At 43.4% G+C, this 16541-nt stretch overlaps 1 protein-coding gene across 1 annotated transcript in view; it reads left to right on the top strand.

Annotated features, from left to right (window-relative positions):
• The window catches only part of MAD1L1 (mitotic arrest deficient 1 like 1), a 384548-nt gene that overhangs the window by 240612 nt on the left and 127395 nt on the right, over positions 1–16541 (top strand). Inside the window, 2 exon segments of the mRNA XM_086622170.1 lie at positions 16287–16437; positions 16440–16493. Of these exon segments, the coding sequence (XP_086478296.1) occupies positions 16287–16437; positions 16440–16493 (205 nt within the window).

The following is a 16541-nucleotide window of genomic DNA, read 5'->3' as shown; positions in this document are numbered from 1 at the left end:
CAGTTTGCTTCCCTGCTCCTCTTCCACTCTGCAGTCCTTTAGATGCCTCATTGTTTCCAAGGGTGCTCAAAACTAGGTGGCAAATGCTGCCTTCAGAGGGCAACTTTGGAAGGTGGATGAGTGATTGGCAGCAGGATGCAAAATGGGAACATGAGAAATTGCTTATTAAAACTCTGGCAGCAGAAGACAGAAGATGAACGTGTGTGCAGAATGATTGTTTTGTAAAGAATGTGTGTACACATGGTCAAGAGGCATATGTGTAGAGATGTGTTCGTGTTTTGTGACTTTTGTTTCTTGAGCTTTCACATCTCAATCCATCTTTGTTTCTCTCTTAAACATCTCCCAAAAGAGTAGAATTCCTTAAAGTAACTCTACACTCCCTGATTTAAAGCCTAGTCACCAAGAAAAATGACAGGTGATAAACTTGTTTCCATCCTCTGATTTTTTGCACTCTTAATCACCAAATAACCCTTGTAGTTTTCCGATGAGCCGGATTACGTCTGTATGGATCAGCATGCACGTGTTCAAGTTGTCGTTACAACTGTGAAAAAAGACATTTCCTTTAGGGGAAAAAAAAAAGACCATCTCAGTGGTAGTATCCTAAGTGTCATTCTGCTTTTCCATCACCTGAGGATTTGAGCAGCTCTGCCACTCTAAAATATTAAAATGAACATAGATTTGGAAGTATTTTTATATTTAGAGGCATTGATTCTAATATAATTTCTCTACAAATTAAAACTCTCCTTGAAGAAGATTAAACTGTCATGATAACATCTAGGTTCTTGTTATGTCTAAGAGGAATAAATGCTGAAGTTACAGAATTGTCCGGAGGCTTAGAAAGTAAGAGGGGGAATTAATAATATGAGAGAGAATGGATGAAAGTATTGGATAACACTTTTTTTGAATTGGAGGAAGTGGAATGAGTTGAATTAAGAGGTTTATGTCCAAAAAGAATACCCATTTAGTCTGATCTGCTATATGGCACAAAAAATACAGTTTTGAGAGAACTCTCTACCCAGTGACTTGTGGTTGCTCCACAGCCTCTTTTTAATAAGACCTAATCAAATATTGATTTAAAGATACTAAGCAATAGACAATGTATTGGTTTCCCTGGTTAGTCATCCCTATTAAAAATATATATTATTTCCAGTTCGCTGACTTCACCGTGAGCTATTGGGTTCTCGCTGTGCTTTTGTTTGCTAGATTAAAAAACTACCTAGTATCAGATTTCCACCGAAGACCCCGATCAAATTGCTTCACCCTTCTCCACAGTAAATGAAATTGTTTGATTTCCATTCATTTCTCATTGTAAGATGTGTTTTCCAGACCATGAATCATTCATGGAAATCTTCTCATGACTTTCCTTAATTTTCAACAACCCTCTCATACATGGACACCTCACCTGGGTGCATTGTCACTGTAGTGGTCTCATCAATGCTGCATTCAGAGACAATACTGTTTCTGTAGACCTACTCGTAGGTACGTAAAGATTCTCGTGGTTCTTTTTTTTCTCCCCACAGCATTAGATTGGAGGTAACCCACAGTTACTAACCATGGCCAAAAGCCCTCCTCGCAGACATTGTCTTCCAGAAAGTACCTGCTGTGTTGTATACCTGAGACTATATTCTGCACTTCTGGATGCCTCATGGTGCATTTGAATTCATGTGGAATGATTGTGCCCAGCACAATCAGATTTTTAAGCTATCTTTGTGGGCTTTGTTGTTTGCTACAATTCTGCCTTTGTGTTATCTGCATATTTTAGTAAGGATTTATTATTTTCTTACGTATCTTAGAGAATGTATGCTGCATACGATTGGTCAAAGAAGCAATTCTTATTGGAAGTAACTGGGAAACATCACTATTAGTCCATCAACTTTTAGGCTATTTAAAAACTGCCGTAGTCTGACTTTGCATCATGCTAGTTTTAAAAGAAAACATGATTTTGATACCGAGGCAAATATTTTACAGAATTCCAATTCTGTTATGTCAACACAGTTATCTTAATTACTAGACTTGAAATCTCTTCGAGTCTATTTGACAAGACCTGTTTTCCATGAAATTGTGTTACTTGCTTTTTCCGATCTCTTCTTCTAATGGAGTTATGTATCAGTCCCCTCTTGTGAGTTAACGGGATTCAGTTTGGTGCATTCTGGAAGCTTCATGAAAAGTGAACAAGGCAGCAGATAACTTGATCTGTAGGAGGCTAGCTGGTTAATCTCATTTTTCGGTCTTCACAGTCTATTCAGCAGCCAGTGCTGTCTCATTCCGACTGCAGTAAATGCGAAATGTGCAGATCAATACTGCCAATGGGTGATTAGTAATTTGGGAACTTCAGTAAGTGAATTCATCCATTCAAGGCTTTAAGTTGGAGAAGAAAGTAGAGGAGGAGTGATTGAGTGGGCTGAAATAACGGAAACAGATATTTCCTCTCAAGTGAAATGTAAGCATTGTTGAGCTCTGTTAAGCAAGACGATGGCAGAGATTTGTACTCCTTTCACAGTGATTACAGAAAATAATATTTTTTTCTGAAATCACTAACATCAAATGTGCTTTTCCCCTTATCATGTCTCTTGATCCTTTTTTTCGCTGTTGACCTGCTGGAGGATAAAAATGTGTAAATTTATGCAAGTAAGATTTTTATAATTCTTGCGGCCACTTTTTGCTGGTTCAGGCAGATGGATTCTGAGGTGCAAATCTACTACTTAGTATCAGTTTCAGGCAGAAACTCCCTGGTTTCTATCAGTACATCTCAGATGCATCAAAGACTATTTGGGTGTTCTGCCTGTGAAAGTAACTCGGAATAAATGCCTTTAGCTCCCTCGGAAAACCTCTGTACCACTGAAGATTGCAGCTGAAGTAGCAGTAATTTTAAGGTATGAAAACTGCATTAAAAACAAAACAGTAACTGAAATATGAAAAACGACCAGGTAATTGCTACAAAAGTCTAACGAAGGAAAAATGTGTTCCTCCGTGGCAAATGTGATCTGACCCCTGAAGGTCAGTGTGGTTGCGTGCAGAAAGATGCTGTCTGAAAGTCTGTAGTTAGCGAAGTCTGCAAAGGCTGTCTTTCAGGTTTGCTCAAATAAAGTTGAAAGGATGCCTTCTCAACTGCAGCTAGTCCGTGTTTCTGAGTTGTGCATGTGTTGGCTGACTAAAACTTAATGGGAAAGAAGTACGTACCGCAGTGCAAGAGCGTGTTGTGATAGCTGTTGTGTAAGGCTGAGCTGTCTTCTCCTCGGTGGTTTGTTATACGAAGGCTGGAGAACTGCTTTCCCACTGAGAAACACTAGAAAACTAGAGTTTCTCCTCATTCACAATTTTCCTTCATAAAAATGTTGTGACTCATGTTGACGATGCGGAAAGTGATGATAAAAATCAAAGCCTGAATTTTATACAGCAGGAAGTACCGTGTTTTGAGTGAGGTTTTGTAGGGTCTTAACAGTTTATAGGTTGACCTGGCAGTCATAATTCTGGGAAAACCTGGCAGTAAAATTTGAAATCATTGCTCCTTCACATCTCTGTGCAAAATGTGCTTGTTGCTCTCCAGTCCATTAGCATGGTGAAGTAAAACTGGTGAAATAAAATCAAAACAGGAGAAAGGACAGTTTTATTTCAGACCATTAAGTCGTGCGCTGATGTCCAGACAATTTTGTGTCTACCAAATATATTTCAAGATAGATTCAAATTGGTTTTGGCTCAACTTTGTAGCAGTCTAAGCTTGAATAAAGAAGATGTGCTGTTGGAGATGAATTGATATAAGGCAGGTTTAGTATGTTGACAGAGTCATTTTGCTAATGGGCCAGTGATCCCAGTGTGACGTTCCTAAGCATTTTCCCATATTTTTGGTTCGAATTGCATTTAAGGAAAAAATGGATGAATAGTAGTTGAAGCTTTGCAGGCAACTAAGATGTATGTTCCCCCAGTGTAAGCCAAGAAAGCGTTTTTAAGCAGATGGTTGTGCTGCTATAGTCTCCCACATGACAGCCTCACACAGCTCATGGAGTATGAAGTGGGGGGGGGACATGGAGCTTATGTCACCTACAGAGGTGCAGCATAAATCAAATCATGCCAGAAATGTTTTTCTCTTTGTCATGGGAGTAGAAGGGTTTAAACTGAAACTTTCCTCTGCAGACACGGCTCAGGTGGATCCCTTGTGCCATCCACACGGGGTGGATGGCTGCCCCTCCTCTCCCCTCTGCTCCGTCCTACCCTGCTACGTTACAGCTTGCGACTCCCCTTCGCAGCCCAGGAATTTATTCCCCTACGGAGACTTTCCAGGTCTCATTATTACAATGGGTAAAGCGAAAACAAGTTACCAGCTTTTACTTTCTCAGGCCATATGTAACTAGTGAGGAGTATTGATTTAGTTTCGATGTGATGTAGTTTATAAATATGCATGAGGATTTAGGGTTATTTAACTGTGCTTTTTAATTCTCCTTGCATTGCTGACTCTTCTAGTCGAGGGTTTCTTTGTATGCGCAGCAAGCTGCTCCGTGACAGCCCTGTTTTCACTGCCTGGGACCTCTTTAGTGTTTGTTAATCCCAAGTCTGTGAAAACTTTTAATGTTCAAGGAATACAAGGACACAAAGCAACTCCCTTCTTCAGAGACCAAGCGAGCAGATTCCAGGTCCCAGGTAAGGAAACCTGGGACCAAAAGGCAGTCATCACTGGTCAGGGAGGAACAAGGAGATGGGGGAGACCTCTTCCATGCTCCTGGAGAAGGGGAAAAGAGCTCTTTTCACCAGGGATCCTATAACTTGCTTAAATAAAGTCAGTAACCTGATCAAATGGTGAAAAGGAAGGGAAATTCAAACATTTGCCTATTTGCCCTGAGGAGCTGGAAGCGAATGTACCCTCTGAATCGATATTTGGATGTTTTAGATACTTCAAGTCTCTTACTTGTGAAAGAGCAGAGCAAACAAAAGAGGGTTCTGCATATTCAACACATCCAAGTGAAACTGCAGTGACTCTGGTGAATAATGTAGGTAGCTACGTGGATAATTAAGAAAGGTATGTACATATATGTGTTTTCTGAGATGTTGTAAGCTCCCTACTTGCTCTCTCACTTCTCCCTCTAACAAATTATCCATTACTAGAGAATTTCCTCCTGGTACCTGGTTGGACGTTGAGGTGGTGTTGGGGAAGATGAGCTCTCTCCAGGGGCAAGTTGTGCCAAGACAAACACCGCATCGCTGAGAAGTGACTGTGACAAAAGAAGTAAAAATTGGCAATTCTTCTCTAGCTTTTCTTCCCCTCAGTGTGTTGCAGGAACACATTTAGTTTTCCTCGGTTTTATCTTCTGCTTGGCCAAAGCAGGAGCAGTGTGGGACGCGATAACCTCTCACAGTGGGAGGCTACGGTGGAGCTTGTTTCACCTGGAGCACGTTTGCTATAAAACCCACTCAGACACTGCCCGAGGAGACTGTCAGAAATCAGTCCTCCAAAGCATTTGTGCCTCTCGCAGTTCCCATACGATGTGAAAGGCAACTTGACTTGCTCTTTAAGCACAACTGCTTCCAGCTCGAGGCCGGGAATCTGTTAACGACGGCGGGTTCACTGCGATGCATCTGAGACCGAGGATGCACGTTCATCCACTGAAAGGCAGTGGAGCTGTTCAGGGTTTGCTTTGTGCCCTGCCAGGTCGGAGTTACACGTGCAAGGACGTGTGATAGTACTTCTGTATGTATCAGATTACAGGATCAAAACGTCCTGGTGTACTTGAAGCCTTTAGGAAGTTTCAGCGTTGCTGTTAATGCCATCGCGGTTGACCTCAGCAACCAGCCTATGCAGTGTGTTTGCTGTATGAATGCATGACGTGACTGACAGCTCTTCTTGTCCCTTGCTTTTCGGGCTTGTATAGTCTCAGCTGAACTTTGATGCGTCCTGCCATCACGGCAGATCATGAAGGCAGTGGCATTTTGCATAATTTTTAATTATTCATGTTTCTTTTTATATAAGATACGATCTAAAAAAAAAATTAACCCTAGAGGTTTTGCTCTTTGCTAATTAGATATGTTAACTGGAAAATCTTTTTGCATTACAGTTTTGCTTTCCATTATAAAGTCTTGGAAGAGGGACCTTTGGTATCATACTTCACTCTGCCTCTTCCCTTCCTGTTTGCATACAGAGGGTCCCAGGCTCGCACAGCCTGTTCCTGCTGCTTTCTCCTCTGGGATCTCCCCTTGAAATCCCATCTGAATTCATCCCGGAGTAGAGCTTTCCAAGGAGACACAGAATAACGGAGACATTAAAGCAAGACTTCTAGAGCATTGTTGGGAGGGAGAGCTTTGAGTAATTCAGTATCTGGATTGGAGTAAATGCAACAGAAACCCTCACTTCAAATACCTTCTTTCTGATCTATTTGTACAGTATCTGTATATGTGTGTTGCATGCACAGTAAGAAAAAAGAGCAGCAAAGAAGTAGTTAATTGGTTTTTTTATAGACTATGTGTACTTATCTGGAAAAACTAGGCTTAGTCTGACATTTCTCAACAGTATTCTTAACCAAAGGTGACTTAATTTGTATGGGAAATTTGATAAAACGTTTTTTTGAAATTTAGATCTATGAGAGCCAGCATTTTTCACCATGAAGTTAAGTCTTATCTCTGAAAAAGATTTTTTTTATAACTCAAACTAGAAGCTCTTTGGGGCTGTTTTTGGAACTTACCTGCTTTTTTTGTTCAGTGTCTTTATCAGAGGCTTTTGAACCATCACAGGTCTCCTCTGCATGCTACCAGAGTGTAAATAATAGCAACTTTTTATGGACTTTGTTCTCTGGAATGACAGGCATCCTTGACTTGGAAAACCTAGTGTAGAGACCCTGGAATTCAAATCTCTGGGTGGTAACAAACTGTCCTAGAGCAGACTGTGATTTTCTTCAATCTCAGTAAAAGGAGGAGCAGGAATTGAAAAGGACAGCGAACGTTTGAATGGATTTTTTCTTCTAGATTATCACAACTCCAGGCCATTCCATATCTTGCTGTCCTGACTCTTAACCTTCTGGTCACGTTTGTTTGCATCCCAGACCTCATCTGAATGCCTCACTCAATGCAAATTATAGCCTTGCATCCTCCAGGGGATAATGCATTTGAAAGTGGGTATAGAGAAAAGATCTCCTTTTTAAAACTGTACCTGAAGGGTTCAGCGCCACTGGTGAGACATTTTATTTTATTACTCGTATTGCAGCAGTGCCCGAAATGTGTTACGTGTCATACCAAAAGATATGGTCTGGTGTTAGAGCAGTGTGATTAGGGTGATTAGAGCTTTTTTGCCTGCGATACATCCTAACTCCAACCGGCTCTGTCTCATTGCTAATTTGCTGTAGATGCTGTGGTAAAAGAGGGCCATAGGGAGGAATATCAATGAGTACGTGTACTGTGACAGTTCGGCTCAGGAAGGAAAAGAAAAAGCTCTGTGGAAGTCTTTGCGGGAGGAGCAGCTGATCCAGGTGTTGGAGGTGGCATTGCTGATGGAGTGGGGAAGGTGACGTGGGATTAGTCATGTTGTTGCATGTGAGGGTAAGGATCTGAAATCTGATGTGCAGATGGGAACTATGGAGGAGTTATTTGGGATGAAGAGGCATAACTCAGACTAACACACATTATCTTCACCTTGGCTGGTCTGGAAGTGGCTAATGTGGGTGTTCAGGAGGCCACAGAAGAAGGGTTGCCTGAATCAAGGTGTATGGACGAGAGGTCACATCACTGGGGCAAGGAGAGGTGTCTTCCTGTTTTAGGGAAGAAGTAGCAGGAATTGGACTAAGAACTGGCTAAGAGGAAGATGAAAAGGTTGCCCAAGTGAATTTTGCTGCCAGGTTTCAGGTTGTGCGTCCTGCAGATGTATGCACAAAGATGACGGAGAGAGAAATGGGGGTAAGAAGGTAGGGAACCAGCATGAGACCTGGTAAGAACAAGTGAGACTTTGCCCAACATCCAGCACCTTCTGAGGTTTTTTTTTTTCCCCCCTCAACTGTTTCTGATTCCGAGTGTGTGCATATCAGCAAAGCTATGAGGAGCAGGTGGTTGTTGTTGCTTATTTGTTAGCTTGCTTTGTCTCATCTTTGCAATCTGTTTTTGTTAGTGCAGCTCCTGTTCCAAGAGCTTTAAAGATCCCTTGGTGTGGTTATCTTCTGTCACAGAGGGAGCCGGGGCTGGCCATCGTGCTGCGCCTTGTGCGCTGGGTATAGAGGGAGTTCTCTGGGATGCGGTTTACTTTGGGCTTTACTCTAATCACTTTAACAAGCCTGAGCTAAGAAACAAAAAGAACAAAACTAAGAAACAGAATTTCCATTAAAATGGCATGTCCTGAGGTAGGATTAAGCTTTCTGAGACTGCCTTGTACTGGGTGCAGAAAGTATTCTTTTGTAGGAGAGAGCTGAGTAACCAAAATGATTTAAAAAAAAAAAAAAAGGCTGTTAAAGTAAAAATAAAATAAAGATAGACTAGAAGACGCTGCTCACCTGTATAGCCAGACTGACTCTAGTTAATAAGCTACTGCAACAAGCTGCAACAAGAGCTATAGATGAGGACTTTGCATGCGCCTTTCAGGTGATAAATTTCAATTTTCCCTTCCTACTGTCTTTTTGTTCTCCATCTTTCAGTAAAATTTCCAAGAGGCATTGAGGCAGGCCTAACAGCAGACAGTTCTTGACGTAAATGCTATAGCATTAACTACAAGCTGAAGAGAAATACATTCAAAGATGACTTCTAATGATTTGTGACTTCTCTGCTTTCATAATTCAGTAAAAGCAACAGGGTATTTATTAGCTGTGTGCAAAGCCCGTGTGTGTGGCTGTGTTTACTCACAAATACCACGTTTTTGGAAAAGCGAGCCAGTAATTCCAGAATCCTGAAGCCTTGGGAACCGAGTGCATTTCTGTTGCAGCTTGAACTGTGTAAGGAATCCGTGATCAGGAGGAGGCACTGAATCCCAAGAATAAGCTTGCTGGTCCCCAAAAGCAGCGTCAGCCCTTCGAGCAGTGCAAACATCAGAAACTTGGGTTTTGCAAGAATTTAGTAGCTGGAGCCTGACACAGCGAGAGACGAGACAAAAGGCTTGGGTAGCATTTTGTCACAAAAGGAAGGTTGGGCAGAAAGTCCTCTCTGCTCACAGTCACCGGTCACAGTCCTTAATGGCCAAGGCCCCTGAGCATCCCCTCACCATCAACCCTGTGCGTCTCTCTGATCTCCAGGGTCTTCCTCCACTTTGAGCATCTTTCCTCCAAGCAGGATTGTCACCTTCTTCTTTGCAGGTCCTCTTCTTTCTGGAACCACTTCTCTTTTTAGGAATCTCTCTTTTTAGCATCACCTTTCTTTCTGGAACCCCAGGCCCCTGGTTTTCCCCATCTAAATAGTACAAATCATCGATCAGCCTCCTAAGCAGTGTTTCTGTCTCGTGTCTCTCTGTCTTTGGAGGATTCAGGATGTGCCACGTTTTAGTCCAGGTCTTACCAAAATCTACAACCAGGCTGTGCTTGCAGTGAGCAAGTAGTATCTTCTGCTCAAGAGTTCAAAAGTTCAATGTTGGACATTGACCACACACATATACTCAAATTATCTGCTGTGTGTTAGTGTTCACGGTTTAAGCTACTTTTTGCCTACAAGAGGTACCAAATGGAAGCAGGAGCATTCCTTGGCCAGCTGGATCGTTTTCAAACGTTCCCCTTCCACCACCCCCCAATCGATGCTTTATGTTTTATATCTGTATTTAAGAAACTTTCCCATCTGTCTCCTACAGATAGATGCAGTCTTTACCTTGTTCTTCCAAGGTAACTATTGACCCATTATTTCTTTACAGCTGATGCAATCTACTAAGCTCCTTAGGTTGTTTCTATTTAAGTTCACTGGTATTGAATAATACGTCCCAGTCTGGAAACCTTGGAGATTTTTCTCTTAAGAAATCAGCATGGAAACAAATTCCTTAGCTAAGAAAGCAGCAGTGTGTATAGCTTGTATTTGGGTGGCACTCACTATGTGCGAGAGTCGCGCAAAGAAGAAATGGTCCTTTCCTTGAAGAGCTTCCAATCGTCAGCCTTTTCTCAGCAGGGGCAAGCACAATCTGTTGTATCGCAAGCGAGTAGCGATTAAACTCAGCTGTCCATATGCTCTGCCAGAATTTATTGTGCTGCTCAGAAACCACAATCTTTTAAGGTTGATAGACATGAAGACTGTGAAAAAATAAGGCACTTAAGTGTATGTCAGCCTCATCTGTGGGTTTTGACTTCTTTGCTTTCAAATGCATTAAACAGGAGGAACCTGTGAGGATATGAAGTTAGTTGAAAATCCTTGACAGTGCTTGCTGACATTGTACCCTGACAGTCATTGCCTCCTTGGGATGTACGAACTTCTTTAAATTCATTAGTGATGTTAGATAAACATATTCACAACAGTCGTCGAGACTATTCCCTTTGCTACCAGTTCTACCTTCTGATTAGAAATATCCGCAGTAGATGAATAGATCTTAAATGGAATTGCTAAGCACTGAGTGTTTCATCAAATGTAAAGTAGTCCACATGGTTTAAAGTACTTTATTCTTACCTGTGGGCCTGTGAAAGTGAGTCAAGTAGAGAGAAAAGCTTTTGTAACTCCTGGAGAAAGACATCCCTGAATGGGGACTGTGCAGTTTTCAAACAACCAGGAGGGGAGATGCCAGAATAAGTTCAGCCCTTTTCAACGTGCTGTCACTGGCAGCTTTCATTGTTCTTCTAAACAACTCCTCTTCTAAAGGAAAAGTTTCTGTTTTTCAGAGATTAAAGCAATCCTGTCTTCATTCATTGCTTCATAACTTGACTGATTCTTCCCTAATGGGGAGATTACTTAGGAAGTTTTTGAGCTATAATTTCAATGTAGACCAATATACTGACTGTTTGCCCATAATATAGTTTTAAAAAATGACACATAGCATCACCACAGTTATCTCCTCAGGGTGGTTTTTTTCAAGCTGGGAGATGGAAGTGGAAAGGAAGGCAGCAGCATCTGACTTGAGCTTGTTACCTCTGTTCTAGATGGGAAATTGGCCCTATTGCAAATTGTCTTTTCCAGTCTTTTGTCAGAAAGATAATTGATAGCCAGTCTTACTAAGTAGTTCTGTCATCTCCCAGTGTGTGCTTAGAACATATTGCATTGAGACAATATTTGTGTGCTGCATCTGCGGTGGCTGTCTCGCATAATGACTGCGCGATTGGGACAGAAGCGGTGGGATGGTTCTTCTCAGTGGTCTATGAGTTTCCCTTGTGCGTACCCCGGAGCATGTGTCTGGGAGGCTGAGGATAATGCATCAGAACAACATTATTTCACAAATCGTAGAACATATTAACATGTGGAGTCAACAAATCATCTCTGCAAAATGTCCGGTGCCCTTCTGAGAACACAAAAATGGTTTTGCTGCCTTAAGCACCAAGTCAGCTAGTTAGCATCTTACTTTCCAGGAATGAATAATTCACTGTACTGCTAAGTGTCAACCAGACTTGGTTGCAATCAATCAAGGTATTTATTGCTTCCTCCTAAATTGAAGCTCTGTGTACATTTTTCTGACAAATCTGAATTACTGGCTCAGTGTTATTCCTTGAAAGAGGAATCAATGAATGCCAGCAGTTCTCTCTACTTCAAGTTATTTACTCTTCAGCATCTCTACGATTTCCAATTTTTAAAGTATTGGGAAAAATAGGGGTAAAGAGAGGGTGCTGCTGAGAAACTAGCAGTAATGTATCATTTTCACTCTCCGAGACAGTGGGCATGATGTGCTGATGAGCAGAATGATCTACCAAGTTATCTACTGAATAAACTGGGGACAGAGTGGCTTTCCAACAAAGGGACTGTCTACAGGTCATATATTGTTTACGTCCCCCAAATGTCTCATATTTCTATATAAAGGCACCATGAGCTTAAGTGGATTTGGTCAATTCTCACATTCAAGCCATTTTCCAAACCTGAAGCACACTTTTCATGCTTCTTGGAGAAGCCAGGGATACATTACCATTTGTCTCAAGATGCTTTTTAACTCAGTTAAGCGATACCTCCTTGCATGTGTTGGTTCAGCACAGAAGCAGCATCTGGAGCTGCTCCTGGGCAGTTGTTTTGGGAGTCCCAGCTCCTGTTCAAAGAGTGTGGCCATCTCTTCTGTACCACACCTTTGATACCACTGTTTGGCCTTCCTCATCAGTGGCCCTAGATTAGAAACGATTTTCTGAATGGGCAAATCTATTTAGATCTTTTCTCCCAGCACCTGAAACACCATTTTCAAGGCTTCTGTTGTAGAGCTGAAAGGACAAAATTCTGATCAGTAGTAAGACTAATTTATTGGGAGGGAGAAGAGCAGTTGACAGAGAAAAACAGCAATTTACGTTTTCGAGAGCTAAAGGGATTCCAAGAGGAGGTTGTTTGCCTTCTTCAGTCCCTGATTTCTTACCAGCATTAAGGTTTCATTTCCTTCACATGCTAGTGAGATTTTTAATGCTGCTTTGCTGTCTATTATACTTAGCAGTTTCCAGCCATGACTCTTCCTAGAGCCAACCTTCAGAAATTTGGAAAAACACTCCAAACGATTGAAGTTTTGATACCATTTTGGCTCTCTGGTATTACATCCACATGCAACTGATCTCTTTCATCAGAAATTGGCTCTGGTCTGCACCGTTTCCATGGAAAGCTTCCTCCGTTAATTTGAAAATCCATAGGATGTCAGTAAATTTCCCAGAGACTTAAGTAACGCTCTGCTTGGTGCAACTGCATGGTCCAGTGGTGAGGAGGACCATCTCTGAAGACGTGTTTTCTTTTCGTTTCTGCCACGATGCTGCTAAGTAGCCTCAAACTGGAGACTGCATCTTTCCATACCTCTGCTCCCCTCACATATCACATCTTCAGGCTTTGTTGTCTGTTTTTTTGGGCTTTAAGTAGTAGTTTCCTGTGGGGTTTGTACAGGACCTAGCACATGGGGATCCCTGTCTCACTTGGTTTCTTTAGGCATTACTATAATATAAACCAGCAGCACTAATATTTTAGCTGTAGGGAGAAATGTGCTGGTTTGATGTGTGCTGTGTAGAATAAAAAGAAAGCTACTGCCCCTAGCCCAAAAATGTGAGTAGCATAGCAAATATGTTAGTGATCTCCCAGAAATGTTGAATGAGATGGATTCTGCCACAGCCTTCGTATCGCAGTGGGTTTTTAAGAGATTCGCCTGTCTCAGTGTAGCTTCAGACTGAAGTGCAGCCCCGAAAGTAACGCTGAGTCCTAGTGCTGAGTTTTAGAGAATGATTTTTCAAGGGTGCATGTTATAAAAAGAAAGGATAAATGGGCTGAAACAGCTATAGGAGCCAAAGCTTCTTGCAGGGCTTTACAGAAAGGCTGGAGAAATGTTTTTAAAAAGTGAATAACCTGCAAAATAAACAGAGTAGTGCAGCATGGGTTAAAGCGGTCCTGGCAAGAAGGTAGCAGCAGTCTCCAGGTTTGCAGGACTTCCCTCCATGCACACCGAGATCCTTGTGCTGTCTCGTGCCTTTGCGTGAGCGTCTGCAGGGACGGTGCAGTACGAGAGCGCAGGCGATCGCTGCGCGGTGGAGCCGGCGTGGTGGTGGCAGCCGGGGCGAGGAGGGGTGATCTCTGCCTGCCCTTGGCGCTGCGGCCGGCGAGGGAGACGGGGCCAGAGCCGCCCTTCACGGCTGGGCAGGAACACCACGGTGCCAGGCTGCGCAGGGAGGTGCGGGCTCTGCAGCTCCAGTTTTTAGAGCATCCTTCTGCCAGCCAGCATAAATCCCATCGCAAACTTTGGAGTCGAATCTCTTCCCTTGAAAGGCAAGCAGAGGAGTGAGGAGTGCCCTGACCTGTCTGGAAGAGTCCTGAAATGCAAAGAGCACGAGAAGTTAGCTGGGTGCAGAAACAGGTTTGTAAACACCAGCATGTTGCTGGGGAGAATATATCTAAAAGCTGATGTTACAGCTGTCTTCATGCTCTCCCTGTTCAATGTTTCCGAGCTGCTGCATGGGAATCTCGATCCTTCAGTTCTCTCCTAAGTTTCTCCTGGCTGAGGCTGTCAGTGGGATTGTTTCTTCTCTTGGTCCTACTGGCCTGTCTGTGAAGTCCAAGCTGTTTGTCTCAACCTCTCTGTTGAAATGGGGTCACGAAGCCCCATTGCTGTGGGGCTGCAGGATGGTGCTGCCCTCCCAGGTGCTCCCATAGGTCTCCTGAGCACCACAAGGCTTGGATGGTGGGAGAACGTGCATCACCTGCCTGGCACTTGGCCAAGGCCTTGAAGACCATGAACTCTGACTGCAGGGAACCTGCACAGCTTTGAAGGGTGTCCGAGGTTTCCATGCCTTAAGTTTCCTTAGTTCTCTGGAGTGAGCTCCTTGGGTCAGAGCAGCCCTTTGGGGGTTCCCATGTCCTTCTGTGTTACGGGGTTCCTCCCCACCAATGTTTCTAGGTACATTGATGCTTTCCATGCCAGTCGCACTGGAAGTCAAGGTTTCCAGTTGTGTGGTTTTAAAGGATATTTTCAGTGGTGGAGTCAAGAAGGCATTAAGCTCATATTCACCAGCATGTGGACCTCTCTTGACCAGAAGTGCTTTTGGAGTTCACTCCACGTATCTTCTCCCAGCTCTACGTTGTGCTTCCCCTTTGCCTGCATAACTGCTGGCGTCCTGCCAGCGTCAGCTTTGGCTGCTTCTCCTCCATGGTGGGGCCCATCTGCCTGGCATGGCCCTGGGAGCCAGCTGGCAGAGGGGCAGCCAGCCTTGGGGACTGCAGAGGAGCTGCGAGCACCACAGCCCCTGCGCGTCGCTGGCTGCGCCGCCGGACCGGGACCCAGACACTGCTCATGGGCACCTGCGTCTCTGCAGGTGAGCACACCTCCTCCAGCTGCCTTCTCCTGCCCAGCTGACGTCTAGAAAGTAAGGTTTTAAAGGAGAGTTTCAGGATGGTTCCTGCAAGAGGGCGCTGGAACAGCTGCAAGACGTAGCAAGTATCACATGTGAACATAAAAAGTGCCCAATTGACCCTTACCCATGGTCCATCCAGCCCAGAGGAGCTTCTCTGACTGCGGTGATGGAAGATACTCTTTTGGAAGAGCCCACAAACCTGGCCACACTCCCCAGCACTGTCCCAGTAGCCAAAGACGCGGAGGTTGTGCCCTTCCGCTCCCCTGGCAGTTTCCAGTTATGGAACTGTTGTCCATGAATTTGTCAAACCCATTTTGAACCAGTGCTGCATCTGCTGCCAAGCTCTGGTGTGGCGAGTTTCAGCAGTTCTCTCCCTGCTGTGGGTAGAGGTGCTTTACAGTATGTAGATGGAGTATTTTCAATAAAAGATGTTTGGGAATGGGATCTTCTGGGATCTCTTACCAGCAGTGACCAGCAGTTCAGGCTGAAGTTGCTCAGTCTCTGCTCTGGTTTGCATGAAAAAAACCCACATAAAGTTCTAGCAAATCATTAATGAAAATGAAATGATAAGACTGGGATAATACCTACCTCATGCTGCTCTTGAGGGTTAATTAATGTTTACAAAATCACTTCAGGTCCTGAGATTTAATTGAAGGAAAAATATTACCATATAAAATGTCTTTTTATGCAGGCGGTGCTATAAGGTTTCAGCTGGGCAGAGTGCCGTGGAAGCCAGCGTTAGCACATGCTTTGCTACTTTATGGTCGTGAGGCTTTCTGTGTTTATATGAAAATTGTCTCTCTAAAATCACAAATGTAACATCCGTGTTTTCCTCTCACTTTGAAAGAATATTGATTTACAATCTTAGGACTTGACTGGCTATTTAAACGGCTGTAAATACAATTCACCTCTGAGGAAAAAAGTATAAAATGAAATATCTGTTTACTTGCTTGGGATGAGCTGATACAACTTCCTAACGACTCCACCATTGGAGTCATATGGACGTTACTGGCTCCTACAAGTAATAAATTAGGCTGGTATTGAGTGTCCTGCTGTAGTTAAAGGGTATATCTGTGGGTTTGTTATGATTTCCTGCTATCAAAAGGTTTAAAATACAGCTGTAAAACTTCATTTCTGAAGTTAAATTTAACTGTGGAGGTGTCAGCCAGGGAGCAAGGTCTGTTGAGTGGTTTTTTTTTTGTGGTTGGTTGTGGGTTTTTTTTGAAAGAGAGAGTACCAAGAGAAGAAGCAACACTGGGTTTGGCTGGCTTCAACTGTTGGAATAAAACATTATCATTGCATAAATGTCCCTTTTTCTGCTGTAACATTTTTTATCTTCACACAAAGACTGGTACAGGTTGGGTGGACTTGGAGTTTGGATCAGTTACTCAATTTGCTCCTGTTGTTTCTGCCACACAGGGTGACTATGACCCCAGCAGAACCAAAGTTCTTCATTTCAGCATGAACCCAGCGAGCTTGGCCAAGCAGCAGCGCAAGGAGGAGCAGCAGCAGCTCCAGGAGGAGTGCGAAAGGCTGAGGGAGCTGGTGAGGGTGCTCGAAGGAGGCGGCTCCATCCTGGGAATTTGGAAGGAGTTGGGAGTTTTCAGTCCCCACAAGAAATTGCAGGTAGGCTGCTGGCTTCTGGTCATGAAGATGCACTTACTCATCCGTACT

The sequence above is a fragment of the Tauraco erythrolophus genome, chromosome 17, assembly GCF_009769465.1.
Source record: "Tauraco erythrolophus isolate bTauEry1 chromosome 17, bTauEry1.pri, whole genome shotgun sequence".
NCBI lineage: Eukaryota > Metazoa > Chordata > Aves > Musophagiformes > Musophagidae > Tauraco > Tauraco erythrolophus.
This window is presented reverse-complemented; position numbering and strand designations above follow the sequence as displayed.